Source organism: Vigna unguiculata, chromosome 10, assembly GCF_004118075.2.
Source record: "Vigna unguiculata cultivar IT97K-499-35 chromosome 10, ASM411807v1, whole genome shotgun sequence".
Classification (NCBI taxonomy): Eukaryota; Viridiplantae; Streptophyta; class Magnoliopsida; order Fabales; family Fabaceae; genus Vigna; species Vigna unguiculata.
Window position 1 is genome coordinate 36,100,171 of NC_040288.1, and position 17,968 is coordinate 36,118,138.

Here is a 17,968-nt window from a genome sequence, read left to right on the forward strand (position 1 = left end):
ATAACATGTTGCATATCACGAAGAAATTAACAAAGGCAAACTTACTGAAGCAGAGCATATGTACATCTTCATTTGAGTGTTAACAAAGTCATATAAGTTTTCCATATGTTTAGTATTTGCTTGCTTGTGAAGTCATAAAGATAAATCATAAACAAGTAAAACAAATCATTGAATAAATGTGAAGTACCAACCATAGGTAAGGAGGAAACTTTCAACGAAGGATTTGCGGAACGGTGAGGAGAGCTTCACGGAGGAGCCTCATGGTGCGGTGTGGAGAGCTTCATAGAGAGAAGTCTAGCGGCATGAGCTTTACAGCATGGTGCGACAAAGACCAACAATACTTCACAGAGATTTACCACTAGTGATAGCGGTGGTTGTGAAGATGCAGGGGGGAAAAGAAAATGAAAGTGTAAGAGAAAGAAAAAATTAAAGTTCAGGAAGAAGAAAAAATAAAAGCGTAGGAGAGAGGAAACATTTAAATGAAAGTTGCACGGAGGAAAGAAATACCTCTTCTTTTTTTTAATCAAAGTATTGCATATTAAACGACAGTTTTCTATATAACCATCGTTATTTCTCTGACTTTAATGACGGTTGACTATATACTCATCAATGTTTCTCATTTGTCACACTTGTAGCGATGGTTATTTGTATAATTGTCGTCATTTCCATTTTTAACGATGATTATTTAGCCAATCATTGTTAAAAAGTCTGCAAAAATTACAATTTTGCCACCACATATTTTTTTTTACTATTGTGACTTGTTAAATGTCATCAATTGATGTCGTAGAAAGCAGTTTTGGTACTACTAATGGGTGTTTTATGGTGGTTACTCTATTTGAATTGGAGTTTTTGTAGGTCAAGTGTTTTATATCTTTGCGATTATTTTTTGGGATCTTAATAACGAAAATGGATGAATATCTCTCCATTGTGACTCTCTTTCATTTTGCATATTGTTGTTTATTTGTGTTTCATGTAAGTAAAACAAAGTCATTGCAATTGATATTTTTCTGTATTTCAGGTTTTGCTTTTAAGCCAAAATCAATTTATAAAAAAAAACAAAACATTTACATCGAATATTATAAGGTTTGATGTTAATTACGTTGAAGATTTATTCCAACATAAATTTGTGTCACCATTATTTATGTAAGATTATTAACAAACATAAAAAATCAAAAATATTATATGCAAAAATCCTATTTTTTATGGTAGTGATTGGTTGCTGAGTAGTACTCATGCAATGGTAATAATTGTTAAGAAAGAGAATTCTCACTCAAGCACTATATTAATCACTTAAGGCTTCAAGTTCGAGCAAAATAATTGTTGGAGCAATTATTTTTTGTTTAAAATTGACATTACCTAAATGACAAGAGATCACTCATCATGTAATGAAAAATATAGTTTTGAAGTGGATTGTGCAAGTTTGTGACCGGATGTTATAAGTAATGTCATGCATGTATGGACCTTATATATTTGAGAAAGATATATCTTGGTTTTTAATTACATTAACTAAGTGTTTTAAGTGTTTCTAGAAATTTCAGGCAAAGACACATTGAAGGACACATGCAAAAACATCGGAGGAGGACACGAAGGAAGACACAATGGAAGTGCAACCGATCTGACAAGAGGCAATTACATTGCCAATGAGCAATGAAAACCATAAAGTTCTATGATTTTCTAGGTCAACATCGTCAAGATAAAGAGAAGATTTTGGAGTTGTGAAGCTTAAGAGAAAGAGATAAAAAAACAATTCAGACCGAGATTGAGAAAAATTTGTAGTACAAGAGAAACATTGTTCAATAAAAGGATCAAGTTATTACAGTTAAAATAATCTAATACAAATTATATTCATTCTAGCGGTTTAATACAACCAAAAAAAATATACCACTAATCAAAATTATTACTTTTAAGTGCTCCATCTCTTACCTTTATATTTTCCGTATCATTAAAGTGAGACTTGGTATATAATACCAACTCAAATTATAATACATGGTTTAAGCTAGCCAAATTAGGTCATACATAAATAAAAATCAAATAATTTTAAATCAAAACAATGTTCAAATAACTTAGATTCAAGTATTAAATTATTTAAAATATAAACATCCACTAAGCATAATAAATTAACTAAAATGCAATAACTTTTAAGCATAATACAACGAATTAAAAGTTTATATGCATTATTAATCAATGTTCAATACCACAACATATATATAATTCAATAATTTTCAATCACAAAATCTAATTTTAATGTGTTATGTAAAAAGTCTACTCTCAAATATAAAAAAAAAATCATAAATGTAACTTTTAACATAATTATTATATATATAAAAAAAACTTTGTATAAATTCCAAACACACAAATCAAAGGACTAAGTCAAATGCATGTCGGTAACAGATAGAGAAAAGGAAAAGTGATAACATATGGCTATTGATTCAAGAAAACAACACAGCAATCGCAACAAATGAAATCAAACAACATTAAAGAAGGGTGACCCCACTCAACATCACCCTTTGCTTCTTTCTAGGGTTTTGCAAGAAAATGAAACTAAACAGTGTCTCTATCAATTCAAAAACTAATAAGTGGTCTTGAATCATAGTTTTTAACTAATCTGTGTATAAGTGTGTCTTTAAAGTTTTCAACCTGAAAAAGAAGATGAATATCAAGTGATATAGAAATTAATAAGATTAGGTTAAAATATTTTTTTGTCCCAATTTTTTGTCATTGTTAAATAAATTTTAATTTTGGTTGTGTTCAAATAGGTTTCAATTTTTGTCAATTTTGTTCAATTTGGTCATTTTTTGTTAACAACGTTTAAATCATTAACGGCCATGACGGTCACATGTCACTTTGTGATTTTTGAATTTTATTTTATTTTATTTTTGAATTTTATTTTTATTTTTTTTAAATGTCCACGTGTCAACCCAGTAGCGTGTCACGTGTCAATGTCAATGTTCTATATTCAATTTGGTCCTTATATTTTATATTTGTTATTTTTGTTCAATTTAGTTCTAATTTTGTTTAAAATTGACCAATTTTGTCCCTATCAAATATGTGACCAAATTTAATTTTTATATCAAAGTTATAATGATGAGAATTTTAATATATTATATAAAAATATTTAATAAAAAATGTGAATTTTAATATAAAAATTAAATTTTGTTTCAATTTGGAGATGAACCAAATTGATCCATGTTAACAAAAATTGAAACTAAATTGAACAAAAATAACAAATATAGGGACCAAATTGAATATAAAATATTGACTTTGACACGTGGGGTTGACATGTGGACATTTAAAAAAAAATTCAAAAAAATTCAAAAAAATTCAAAAAAATTCAAAAAAAAAAACAACCGCAAAGTGACACTTGATAGTCACTGTTCATGACCGTTAACGATTTAAACGGTGTTAGAAAAAATATGATCTAATTAAACGAAATTGACGAAAATTAGAATCTTTTTAAACACAAAACTAAATTAAGACTTATTTGACAAAATTTGACGAAAATTAAAAAAAAAAAGGTATTTTAACAATAAAATTATGTGGTTCAGTTCGATGCTTTCTTATAACCTCCTTTCAAATAGTTTTTACATTGTTAAATGTAAAGTTTTAACATTATTAAATGTATATATTTCTCCATATGGAATTATTTACAGAGTTACGATTAAAAATAGAATCTAAGTTATAAATTTTAAAGTGAATAATAATTTAAATATAGTGATTGACAGATTGATCATAAAAAAAATACTATATCAATATATTTGAGGTCAAAACCCTATGATTTTCATATAAAATATAATAATAATTTCAAGAAAACTGATAATACTAGAAGTTTGGTTCATGGTGGAATCGTGGAAAAACGTTTGGAATTCTATTCAACACGTTTATAAAAATTGTGTCAAATTTGTGTTTTACACAGAAGTTACAGTGCATGTTTGAAAAAAAAAAAGTTACACGTGATTGATTATTATTTTTAAGCAACTTCAGTGTTATTTCTATTTTCGGAATATTAGTAAATGAAATTCTCGTATTCAAAATTGGGAATGTTAGTAGTGTCTAGCTTTTAGTATAAGTGAAAATTCATAATTTTGTTGATTGTTTCCGATGGTAAGTTAGCATTCACTTCTTTTTTAAATTTTTAATGATTGGCAATAAATACATATGAATTTAATGTTAAATTGAAATTATAAAATGAAGTTTATTTTTTTAATATATTTATAACATGGTTAAATAAATGTTTTTCTATCAAAATGGAAATTATGCATAAAAATAGGAGTTACATATTGAAAAAGAAAATTTATTTATTTAAATTAAAAAAGACATGGAAAGTTGAAACCCTCTAGGAAATTTCAACATTATATAATAGATATCCAAGATAAAATATATTCTGTATTAAATATCTGAAAATTCCAAAAAAATAATAATAAAAGGAGAAATGATATTAGAAATTTAGAGTTATTCCTCACTAAATGTATGGATTTATTAAATTTATGTTCTTTTCTTAATAATTGAATTCTTTATATATACGGCTTATTTCAATTCTCAAATAATTTTTCTTTAATTTATATTTTACTTTACCTTCGGTGTGTCAGCTCTTATTCATTATAACTTTACACTAAATTCTACTTTAATTAATTTTTTAAAAATAAATTACCTTTTTAAAAAATCTAGTTAGTTGTTTTTGTGTTTGATTTTATTATTTTATATACAAGTATAATAAAGTTTATTTTTGTCTGAATTTGAAAGAGCAAGTTTTTTTTTAAATAATAATGAATTAATTTGTTTTTAATTTTTAAAATTACTTTAAATTGAAAATCCAGTTTATACAAAAAACAAACTCATAAATCTTTTTATTTGAAATGTTCTATTTTTTATTTTCAAAACTTGATTGAAAATAGAACTACAAGAAGTTAGTATGATTTGGCATTTTTATATATAACATTCCTATTTGATGAGTTTTTGTGAATTTAATAGAAGTAGGTCAACTAAGAAGACATGAAAGAAATATATATACTACAGTAGAAGACTTTTTCACATAATAAATGTTGGTTGAAAGTGAGTAATTTCTGGAATTTCATCACTTCACACGTTTCAAAAGTACTTCCGTGAAGAGATTTTTCATGCCGCGTTTGGAAGCTGCGTTTTCAGAGACCATTTCCGATTCCTTTGGGTTGGGAACGTTCCAATCGAATCCATTAATTAACTTCGAATCGAATTCTTTGCGTTGACATGATCTCAGCCTATGTTTATGTCAGTTTTAACATTCTACTGAGGAAATAGCAGTACCATATTTTCTTAGGATAATTCTTAATGAATTAAAATTTTAAAAACTAATTAATATTTAAGAAATGTTTTCATTATAATTACTACTCGTTTTAATTTCATGTCCACATTTATTTTTTTTATAATAGGTATTTACACCTAAGTTACTTTCATTTTAAATTTAATGTCAAATGAAATTTATTAATCTTATATGTAAAAAAAAAAAAAAAGACACTTGCATGTTTTGTTTTGGTTGGAGACATAATTATTTGGTTTTGTTTTTTCTCCTTGCGGCCCAACTAACTCCACTCCGTACAACTATTTCACATTACTATTTTTCTTTCTCTGTCTAAAAATCTACCAATAATAATATAAAGCTGCGATTTTTAATTTCAGTAACTGAAAATGGAATGAAAGGATCAATTTTGCAAAGTTCTAAGATTCCGAGAGGAAATTTTGTCCCCACTGTGCTTCTCTCTTCATTACTCCTTTTTCGGTTTTTGGTGTTTGGATTTTGAGAAAAAAAACAAGAAAACCCAAAAGGAAAACCAGCACCAAAAAGAAAAAGCAGAAAACACATCAACACTCCTCTCTCTGACGTTGTTGTTGTTGTTTCCGAGAAGCCAAGCACTTCCTTTTGGACCTCTACGTGAAAGTTCTATCTTAATAAGTAACCAAGGATTCTGCTGCTGCGTCTTCTTTGTTTGGTTATGGTGCTTGGTTAGTGTGTTCCTGTATTATCTCTCAGCTTCAGCAATGGAGGACTCGGCCAAGTTGCGTTTGGTGAAGTGCCCCAAGTGTCAGAATGTTCTTCCCGAGCATGCCAATTACACTGTTTATCAATGTGGTGGTTGTGGTACTGTTCTTCGAGGTACCCTTTCGTAAATTTAGCATATGGTTTAGTTGTTTGATTTAATGTGCTTTGGAGCTTTATGTTTGTATTAAATTAGGACTTTTTTTTTTCTTTTTGTGTATTCAAAGGTCAAAGGCTCAAAAAGGGGTTGGATATTCTGATTTCTTATTGTGTTTTCCGCTTTGTTTTTCCTTTGTAGGAAAGCTTAAAAGTTCTGAAGGTGTTAGGTTGTGGGAAAGCTCAGATGAGGGACGAGGTGGAGGAGATGAAGGTAGATCAGAAAGTTTCTTGGGTAAAGGGGTAGTTGATTTGAGGGATAATTCAGATGTTGATGTTGGGTTCAATGGTGGTTTCTCAATGGAGGGTCAAAGAAGGGGTTTGGGGAAACCAAATAAAGGACTTGAGAAGTTTTTGGATGGTTCCATGGATGGGGATGAGAAAGGAGTTTTGGAGAGTGATTTTGTGAGTAAGGACAAAAGGGGTAAATCAATTGGAAGAGAGCAGCAGGAGCAGAAGACTCACATGGTAGGGGACCAGTTCTATGGGAGAGTGTCTAATTGGCCTTATGGGGAGAGAGGTGAGAGGGAGGGGTTTCGGAGAAAGTCTCAAACTGATATGGAAGGTGTCAGATTTCCCACTCATAGTTATCCTAATGAAGGATCTTCAAGTAGCTATACCAGTTTTTCTTATGGTGAACAGTGGAGGAATTTCAAGGACATGGATGGTGTGAATAAAGTTCAGCATCTTGAGCAAGATAGAGCCGATATACTAAGGAAGCTGGATGAGTTAACCAACCAATTGAACAAGTCTTCTGAGGTGGTTGGTAACCCCAAAGAAAAGGTTCTTCCTGATGGAAGAATGGTTCCTCCAGATCCTTATAATGGCCCTGAAACTTGGTTTCCTGAAGGATATGGATCATCAGCTATGAGCAGAACCTCAAGACCATTCTTTGGCCCTAATAAACATATGTCAGGTCCCCCTTATTTCAATTATCCTCATGATCCATATGCTTATGCAGCAGGTCCTGAAATGGGTATGCGCAACTTTCACCCTTCCATGCATAATCCAAATTATGCTTCTGGATATGGGGATCCTTTTGTGTCCCCAATGATGAGAGATTCACATCCTTTACCCCACCAGTTCCCACAAAAACCAATGCATCCCTACTTTCCTGGACGCTATGCTGATACTGATCCAGATTCATATGATCCATATGCTCGTAATGCCATGCTTCACCCACCTTCTTGCTCTTGTTTGCGTTGCTATAACAACAAAAGAAGAGAATCAGTGCCAGTGCCACCTGCTTCATTTGTTAACAGCAGATTCCCTCATACCCCTGCCCCAAAAGATCCTATGTTGTACGGTCATGAGATCCCAGGAGCAGTTGGTCCTTATGTTCATAATTCTAGAGCTGCCATCCATGAAAGACAACCTCGTACAAGATGGCCTAGAGACTACAATTCTGAGATGGGTGCGTTTGTTGGAAGCCATCTTCGAAAAGCAGTGCCTTTGAGTAGTACTCGGCAGTGCCTTCCTATAGCAGGCGCTTCTCCTTTCATCACTTGTCATAGTTGCTTTGAGTTACTGCAACTGCCTAAAAAGACACTGTTCATGCTTAAAAATCTTAAGCAGAAGAAAATGAGATGTGGAGTTTGTTCTTCTGAAATGAAACTTGCTATCATCAATAAGAAGCTAGTAATTTCTCCTCATATGGAGGAAGCTACCACATCCACAAGGGTTGATGATGCCACTGGTGAGGTTGTGAACAGTCGTGTTTCCCATTCCCGTGGTGATGGGAACACGAGTGCTGTGAACTTCTCATCTGATGATTATTCTGGTTATGATTTTCACTCGGTTGATAGAGAACCTTCTATGCTGGCTGAAGACTCAACCTTAAAGTCGCGAGCGACGCAAAGTTTCCATTCTTCATCTCCCAGTATTTCTGATGATGAAAATAGTCCAGAAATTATGACTGCACCGGGTGAAGCTACTGGGTCCATTCATCAGCCATCTAAAGCCTCTCCATCTCCTTCACCTGGTGGTTCATTCAATGACCATGCGGTTAATCGATTGGGGAAAGGCAACCAGAGTAGTCGCTCAGATCAAGAGCTGGAAAAAGTAGAGAAGAATGCCTCAAGGCAAAATTCTTTGAAAGAAGTAGTGCTTGCAACTGAGATGGATGTTATTGATTATTCTAACACTGGGGTCTCCCAGGATTCTGGTGATGCAAGCAGAGAACATGATCATCCTAGGTCTAACAGAAGGAGTGATTCATTTTTAGCAAACATTATTAAGAAAGATAATGGGAAAAGTAGTGTTACTGTAAATGGACAGCCAATACCAGATCGAGTGATTAAAAAGGCTGAAAAGTTTGCTGGACCAATCCAGCCAGGAAATTACTGGTTAGTATGCTTCAAAAACAGAAAAGGGTTCTTTGCTACATATAGATTCGGTTAAGTTCTTATCATCTGCACTGATTCATTTGACAAAATAACATTATCTTTTGGTAGTTTCACATGCCTTTTGCATATCATTTTGGCAAGAGTTATCTCAGTTTAGAGTGATAGTCTAAAAGTTTGCAGTGATTGATTTGATTACACTTTTGCTTCTGCAGGTATGATTCTCAGGCTGGATTTTGGGGTGTCATGGGTGGACCATGTCTTGGGATAATTCTGGTAAGTTATACTATTCTGTCACTCCATCTCTCATATGCTTATACTACGATCAATATAATTGAATATGTTATTTTCTGTTGCAGCCATTCATAGAAGAGTTCCAGCATCCCATGCCAGAAAAATGTGCTGGTGGAAATACTGGTGTTTTTGTAAATGGTAGGGAACTTCACCAAAAAGATTTAGAATTGCTTTGTCGTAGAGGACTCCCTCGCGATGGCAATAGGTCTTACATCGTTGAAATTTCTGGGAGGGTGAGGGATGAACACACAGGGGAAGAGTTGGACAGCCTTGGTAAACTAGCACCAACGTAAGTACCAAGTTTCTGATGATTTTGTTCCATTTATCAAATGATAAACTAGCTTGTGTTTCTATTCATAAAATGCTGGTTTCCTATTGTTAACAATCCATGTTTGTTTTCCCCTAGCACTCAGCATATTGATTAGTGCATGTCATGTTGAACCTATAGATAAGGAGGAATTTCTTCACATGCAGATATTTTTGTTAATAATATAGGTGTGAATTTGAATCTCACATCGAGTAGAAATAAAAAAGATGAACAACCTATAAAAAAATCCATAAATTCATTACTTTAAGGTTTCAGGTAGGAAGTGGCATCAGATATCTGATAAGAATTGAGTGAGAGGTTGAGTCATAGGTCATAAGCTCAATGAAGTGCTGAAAAGTTGTGTTTTCTTGAACAAGTGTTCTTAATCCAATTCAGGATCCCATTTGATGATTCAACAGATGTTTTCTGAGGGTGAGAAAGAAGAATATATATGGTTGACTAATATGGTCCTTGCATTTCTTACATAATTTTTATTCTTCACATTGCATAATTGATTAATATAAATATTTAGGAAGCAGAGCAGTTAGGATAGTTGCTAATCCTTTTGTTTTGGTAACTTGGCAGAGTGGAGAAAGAAAGACGTGGATTTGGCATGAAAGTACCAAGAACAGCTGCATAATAGAAATGTAGAAATAAAACTTCTGCTGAGACATGAGAGCATCTTTGTTCCACCTTCAACAGATTTGGAAACATTGTTTCGGATCATATCAGATCATGGGAAAATTTTGAAATCTTTTCATGATATTTTTATTAGAATTTTATGAGATGTAAATTTGTATTCTTGTACTGAAATTTTGTCATTCTTACGTGGTTTACCAAAACAAAGAGCATAAACATTTGTGCTCGCAGTCTTGTATGTGGTCCAGAATGTGATGGGTAAAAGAATGTAATATATTTAGTGATAATCTGGAATAACACGCAATAACAGCTAAAACAAATTCACAACTCATTCTATCGCGAACGCCTTATTTTGAGAGAAACTTTTGGGGAACATGACAATAAAACTGAATGAAACATCAGGTTATAATCACATATTATTATATTTTATAACTGTTTTCAAGCGTACAAGAAAGTTTTTTATCTTGATTTCACTATAATTGTTTGTTTACTTTAGATGATGCTTTTTCAATAGCATTTTATATTCTTATCATTCTAGTTTATGCTTAGATTAAAAATAGTGTTTATATTAACTAGATTTACGAACTTATCTACAGTTGTGAAACATAACTTTTAGGTGGTTGAAATTGTTTATATATATATATATATATATATATATATATATATATATATATTAGTGTAATATTATCATTCTATTTTGAATTTTAAAGTCAAAGAATGTATTTACACTTTGTAGTGAACGCCAGAACTATATTATCCATGTTTTCTGATTAAGATATAATAAAATAGATAGTATATAGTATTTTTAGGGTAATTCGTCTGCATCTTTATAATTTGATTAATACAGCATGACACCATTTAATAATTGGAATCTCAAAAAAAAAAAAATATATATATATATATGTATGTATATATATATATATATATATATAAAGATAATATTTATTTAAAGAAAAATATGAACTTTGAATATTTTTTCCAATAACTTTTACGTATTAAATTTGAAATAAAATCTAGATAAAATATACGCATAAGTTATCATAAACAAAAACATGAAAAAAATTGTATCATATAAATATGAACTATAATAGGCATCAAAATTAAAATAATAGAAGTTATACATAATAAAGTGAAATTATTAATGAAAAAAAAATATTAAAATTGTTACACATGTATAGGTAGAGATAAATTTCTTGTTCCAATATCACATGTGTGCAAGGTATCTTTGTAAGGAGTGAAGCGCAGAAAGTTGAACTCACTTTCATAATCCCAAAATTTATGAATTTTTTTATCTCTCAAACCATATTGGTAAACCTTCTTTTGGGTACTAAACACCAAAAGTTCTCCATTTAATAGAATAAAACTTTTTACTACTATTTGAGAAGGATCATTCTCCAACACTCCCATTGCCTTCACTCTTATTTTTAAAATCTTTCTCCACAAACTGGATTCATACTTTGTCAAAACCCATACAGTAAATACTCTCTTTCGCAATCTCACCAAACAAATGGATTGGTCTGAATCAGTGGTTTTTCCCCATTTAAAAATTCTCATCTCACAACTTTTGTCATGAGAACCCTTTCTTGCTTCCTTGGGTACCCTTAACATACTTGATTTTTCATCCTCAAAATTGTATGACATAATGTAAGGTCTAAAATATGGGTTGCTTCTTGTTAAGTAAGAAGAACAATCTGATATGAAATGAATAGCTCCTCTGTGATGCACAGGCATGTCAAATCTTAAACTTCTACTCCCAGTGGAAAATTTTTCTTTTGCTTTCCACACTCCATCTTTGTATACTTTGCAGTCAAAATAAGAAGACCACTCATCTAAATTATCAATAAAGTGATATATCATAAAATTACCATCTAATTCGCATAGAAAACCAATCTTATGATCATAAAAACTGCTATTTTGAATGTGGTCAGGAGTTGGAATAAGTGAGCAAGATTGTGTTGCTGGGTTGATGATATAAAAGTTTACCTCATTCTCACTAGCCACAGAACAAAGAACCAAACCGTTGCTTGAACATAAAATCTTGATCCGCTTGGAAAAATATGCTAGAACATTTCTAGACACCCCAGATGATGATTCTTCTCCAGGTAAGGGATGAAATTCAACTGGGAGATTGCACCATTGTGTTACTTCAATAGGAGTTTCTGGCTGGATGAAAAAACAAGTGTCATCCCTTGAGAATGCATGTTGAGCTTGTTTGGATGCAAAATAAGTTTCTTTTGGAAACTTTGACAATATCATGCATGTAGACATGAATTTGTATATGGCTTTTGCAGGTAATCTAGAGAATATTTCAAAGAAGTTGTCAAAAGACAAATTCATTGTGAAGGTACTAATGAGAGAAAAAAAGCCACAAATGTATGAAGGAAAGATGAAAAGCAAAAGAGTATGCAAATATTACTTCACAAATCTCCTTTTATAGCATTTTTTTTGAATCTTTAATTTTATTTGATCTCTAATATTTTATCTGTAATCTTTTATCTTTTATCTATTTAAAATAAATATTCATTATTTTCATATTTACAAAATATACATAGATATATAGATATGTGATAATGATATTTTTATCAAAATATATATATATATATATATATATATATAATACTAATACACAATTATTTGATAAATGTTATCTTTTTAATGTTTAATAATGAAAAGATAACAAGAAAATATATGAATTTAAATAACTAAATTTTAAAATCCTCATTATATTTTTAAATTTTTAAAAGATTATTATATAATGATTTTAAATTTGAAATATTCCTTATTTGTTATATGATGAACGCAAATGTGATATTCTGAAATATCGAATGATAGTTTTAATTTCTTTAAATTTGAATCTTCGATTAATATTTATTTTCATATTTACAAATATCTATCTATATAAATCTCTTCTCTCTCTCTCTCTATATATATATATATATATATATATATATATAAAATGATAAAAATAATAATACGTTAAGATATGAATTTAAATAACTAAAATTTTAAAATTCTGCATCATATTTTTAAATTATTTTTTTTAAATGTTTAAATCTGAAAGATTTCAATCCAGAAAAAAAAAAGAAATTTGGTACGAGTTCCTTATTTCTTTTACATTGTATGTGGTATTTTAAAATTATTTTCTTTTAATTATTTAATTGAAAATTTGCATTCAATGGGAAAATGTATCTATATTTATGAAAAAGAAAATCTTTTTTTCTAATAAATTTTGACAGTAATTATTTTGGATAAGATTCGGTTGAAATATATTCTCTATATAAATTGTTGAAGTTTTGAAAAAGAACATACAAATTCTTGTAAATATTTTAAAACTGATTTCAAATCAATATTTATATTTCATGAAAACATTAACATTTTTAGATTATATTTTTAAATATAAAAATTAAATAAATATATTATATGGTAATAGTATAACAATGTCCAGCACTAAATATGTATATCATTATTTTAAATTAATTGTGTTATTGTTGTCAGTTTGAATTAATGTATATTATGCACTATTTATTTTATATTTTAAAAATTTAAAAGAGAAAATTTTACATAAAGACATTTGTATTATGATATTTAGTTATAACAACTACTATTAAATTAATCAATAAATCTAGTAAATTTTAAATGAGCGTTAATGTTATCAATTAAAAATCGTTTCATGAAAATAATTTTTAAAATTAAAATGTATGGTATAATTATATTAACTCTTCTTATCTTGATACATATATGTTAAAAGTTTCCCTTTTAAAGACTTCCAAATATCGATGAAATTTCAAGTTAATTAGTCAAATATATTAATATTTTTTCTTACTAAACTACCAAAAGATAAAAAAAATGATACAATATATATATATATATATATATATATATATATATATAGGTATAGGGTATAGATATATGATAATGATTTTTTTATAATGATATATTATCTCTTTTTCTTTAATAGTAGATATTAAGTAAGGATATGAATTTAAATAACTGAACTCTTAAAATTCTGCACAATATTTTTAAAGTTTGGAAATATTATTTTATGAATGTTTTAAATCTGAAAGATTTTAAGATTTTGACCGAAGAATAAATTTGGTATGAGTACATTTTGTTCTTTTAAATTTGTATGTGTAAGCCCCATTTTCAGTTTTATGTGTTTGGGCCTAGCCTCTTCGTAGGCTCAAGACCAGTCCTTCCAGGGGACCCAATATCTTTGCTAGCCCCTAAACCTTTGTTGTATGTCTCATTTGCAGAAACCAACCTTTTGTTCCTCATACGTTCTCCAGCTAGAGTTCTGCTAGGGCACACGATCTCCTCCCGTCTCCGAGCTAGCAAAAACCCATTCTATTTCCAGGTAAGTTGAGCTTTAGAACTTCTCGTCTGTTCCTTCTCCTTTCGCACTGTTTAAGCACGTTGGTCAAGTTAGGGTTAAGTCTCTTAACTTCGTTTTGTACGAATCTTCCTGTTTCAGCTCTCTAAAATAGTTCTTGGAGCTGTGGTACTTTCTGTTGCGGGTCTGTGTCGTGTTGTTAGCATCTAAGCAAGGTAAGGGAAGCTAGTTTTCTTCGTCTTTCGTTGTAGGTGCCCTTCTGTTGTTGCATAAAGTGAGTTGGAAAATGTTTGCGCTTGTGTGAGATCAAAAGAAAAATGTTTGGTTTGTTTGTTCTGGGTTGCATGCGCGGAACAGTGGGGGAGAACTGGTATTCTTGCCCAGGCGAGCTCGCCTCGCCTAGGCGAGAATAGCAGAAGCTCACCCAAGATTCTGCCTCGAGTGCTCGCCCAGGCGGCCAGTCACGTTTTGAGCGACGCCTTGTCTCGCTCAGGCGAGAAGGCCTCGCTTGAGCGCGCTTGAGCGAGAGCTCGTGAATTCTCCCAGGGGCCACTGTTGCATGTCTCGCCTAGGCGAGAGCCCACATTTTGAGCGAGGCAAGCTCCTCGCCTGAGCGAGGTTCCTAGCTTGGGCGAGGTTAGTGCAGTGGTGAGTGCGGGCACTGTCTTCTTGACTGTTTTGATGATTTGATGCATGTATTGTCTAGATTATTCTTCCTAAATATGATGTACGTGAATATGCTTGGGTGTTTGGATTTATGAATGAAATTGGCATGCTTGGTATGAGGTTGATCATGGATTTGTGGCTTTGTGATGTCTTAACATGAGAATTGGATGAAGGAAATGAGAGAAGTGGAATTGTATGAGAAAAATGATTCTGAATGTGTGATAGGTGTAATTCCATGAGTCTCGTGGGGAGATCTCATGGTGGTGAGTAGTGTATATGTTAGGATAAGGATTCAAGTAAGGATCGCATCCCGAAACTCTAAAGGGTCAGTGAGTCTCAAGTAGAGCAAACTAACCTAAGTGGTGAGAGTAGCGGGAGACCCTAGTCTTTGGCAAGATAATGGCCTTAGACGCTTAAAGGCTAACCTTGTGTGTGGTAGGGTGAAACCCATTGGCAATGGCTCTGCAGAGCAGTAGAGGCCACCACAAGTGCAAGCGTCCAGTGAATCCGATCCTAGTATATGTATCCGGATAATTGAGTCATAGTGTCTTGCTTATTTGCTATAATGTGATTCTTGTGCCTACTGTGTTGTATTTTTGGACTGTTTCTAAATATTTCTCTGCAATAACATGCACAATTTAATTCACTGTAGCTTACCCTGTTATTTCTTCTGTGTGTGTGTCCTTGTTTTGATTTCCCTTTTGCGATGATCACCATATGGTGGGAGCAGATGGAAATACTTCTGGAGGTAGGCCTGATGGTGGTAGCGATGCAGCTTAGTGGGCTCGTTGATGTGGCCCGCGAAGGATAATTCTATGGCCCTGGTGCCTTTGTAATCCCTTGCTCTAGGAGCTTTTCTTTTGCATAACTGTGAACCTTGTTGTTTCTGTTTTGGCTATGGCATGGTTATATGCCTAGAACCCCTTTCAAGTACTCCTACGGATGACTATAAAAGTGTATTCCCTAACTATGATTTTTCATCAGTTTGCTTTGCTCTTTATTATTATGAATATGGGATGTTTTATTTAATAGATTAATCTATTTAAATGGGATGTCATAGTATGTGGTATTTTCAATTAATTTCTTTTAACATTAATATTTCTAATCAAAATATATGTAATGGAAAATATGTATAAGAAAAATTATTAATTTTAACTATTTTTTTCAACAAAATTTTGAAAAATTAATAATTTCGAATAAGATTAAGTTGAAATATATACTTTAGATAAATTCTTGAAATTTTGAAAAAATTATTCAAATTCTTAAATTTTGAAAAATTAATAATTTCGAATAAGATTAAGTTGAAATATATACTTTAGATAAATTCTTGAAATTTTGAAAAAATTATTCAAATTCTTAAATTTTTTAAAATTAATTTCAAATCCATATCTATATTTTATTAAAACATTATCATATTTTAAATTATATTTTTAAATATGATGAAAAAGCTTTTAAAACGGAATGAATATATTGTATGGATTAACAATATAACAATGTAAGTTATATTTTTGAACTAATTATATTAGTAATATTATTATTATCAATTTAAAAAATGCATATTATCCATATTTATTGTGTTTTTAAAAAATGTGATAAAGAAAAATTTATATAAAAACAATTGTATTATGATTGTAACGTCCCAAATAAATAGATAAAACTCATTTAATAAAAACGCCACATACATAAATATTCAGAGAGTACGAAGATTAGGGGTATGAAATACAATGTACCCCAACATATCCATAAAACATAAAAGAGGCCCCACACGGTCTAAAACAAAGTATACTAGTGAACTGATTATGCTAGGTCTTGTACAGATAAGAAAAAATCAAAACAAATAAATCCTTCAGCGATGGGCCCCATAGTGAGCCCAATACTCGTCTAGTCCATCAAGTTGTAGCATTCCTATAACCACTACCACTGCCAGGAGTTCTCACGTCTGCTCACATCAATAGAATCGATGATCATCGCAACAACAATCAACATGCAGTCTCAAAGTCAAACATGAATAGCAGACATTCACACATGGATTACCAAAACCATTTAAGACCCCCAAGACTTGACTATCCGGATACGCTTAATGAGGCACCACCACGTGGCAGTGGAATTATGTCCTAGCAATGAGGCATCACCACGAGGAATTCGCAGAATTATACCCTTACAAGAGGCACCACCAAGTGGCCTTCATGGAATTACGTCCTGGCCTTGAGGCACCACCACGATACTCACGTGGAATTACGTCCTTATGTTGAGGCACCACCAGGGACTCCCCTTAAGAAGGTCCATGGGATTACGTCCAACAGATGAGGCGCCACCAAGAGCTCTCACTACAAGAGTCATGGAATTACGCCCTTCCCACACTTTATACATGTTCCACCCACCAATTAGGAAGTTCCCATAACACTAATATCATGTATAAACAACCAATCATACAACTCATGCTTTCCAATTCATACCCAATAAAGTCACATACCATTTCCATCTCAACCTCATATATTAATCATGGCATCATCCCGCAATCCTTCTAGTAAAGCATTTAGATCAAACAAGCAAGCCACACATCAGTGAACCATTCAACAATAGCACCAAAACCTGCCCTCATTCTTGCTCAAGCTAACATGTCTCGCTCAGGGGAGAGAGACCTTCTCGCTCAGGCGAGACCCTTCTCACCTAGGCGAGGGCTCGAACAGGGGAACAATGGGTTCTGCGATGTCTCGCTCAAGTGAGCCCCTTCTCGCATAAGCAAGATTGCACCTCGCTAAAAAAGAAATCAGATCGCCTGAGCGACCGTTCGCGTAGAAAAGCTTGGGTGAGACTCTGTTAGTCTCGCCTAGGCGAGGCATGCTCGCTTGGGCGAGAAAACCAGTGTCCGCCATTGTTCATTCACAAAACAGTCACGCAAACATTAAACCCAAAGGCTACAACGACATTTTCATCAACTCACAGTAGCATGCAATTCACAGAATCATACAATAATATTAGAGCAAGCTAAAAATGACTAGACACACGGACCCTAGCTCCCCTTACCTGAAAATAGCTAGAGGAAGGGTTCAACTCCAACAGTGGGGACGCGACAGTTCCCGGGACAGACAAACAAGCTGGAACAAAAAAGCGGAGCGAGTTTTTAGAGTGGTTCACCACGAAACCCTAGATAGGAACACGAACATACGAATGGAAAAGGAATGAGGAAGTTGTAGAATACTTACAAAAATCAAGAAGACGAA

General features: G+C 32.1%; 1 protein-coding gene and 1 long non-coding RNA gene across 2 annotated transcripts; both read left to right on the forward strand.

Moving 5' to 3' along the window:
• The first annotated feature begins 5,639 nt into the window (after positions 1 to 5,639).
• LOC114166779 (protein ENHANCED DISEASE RESISTANCE 4-like) lies at positions 5,640 to 10,035 on the forward strand. Its single transcript, XM_028051601.1, has 5 exons — positions 5,640 to 6,127; positions 6,309 to 8,511; positions 8,724 to 8,784; positions 8,868 to 9,091; positions 9,695 to 10,035. Exons 1-5 carry the CDS (start codon positions 6,013 to 6,015, stop codon positions 9,747 to 9,749), a joined length of 2,658 nt encoding a protein of 885 aa, XP_027907402.1. The 5' UTR covers positions 5,640 to 6,012; the 3' UTR covers positions 9,750 to 10,035.
• Positions 10,036 to 14,006: 3,971 nt separating this feature from the next.
• LOC114166021 lies at positions 14,007 to 15,711 on the forward strand. The gene is made up of 3 exons (XR_003599833.1): positions 14,007 to 14,102; positions 14,220 to 14,293; positions 15,475 to 15,711. It is a non-coding gene; the product is annotated as an uncharacterized LOC114166021 (long non-coding RNA).
• The last annotated feature ends 2,257 nt before the right edge of the window (positions 15,712 to 17,968 follow it).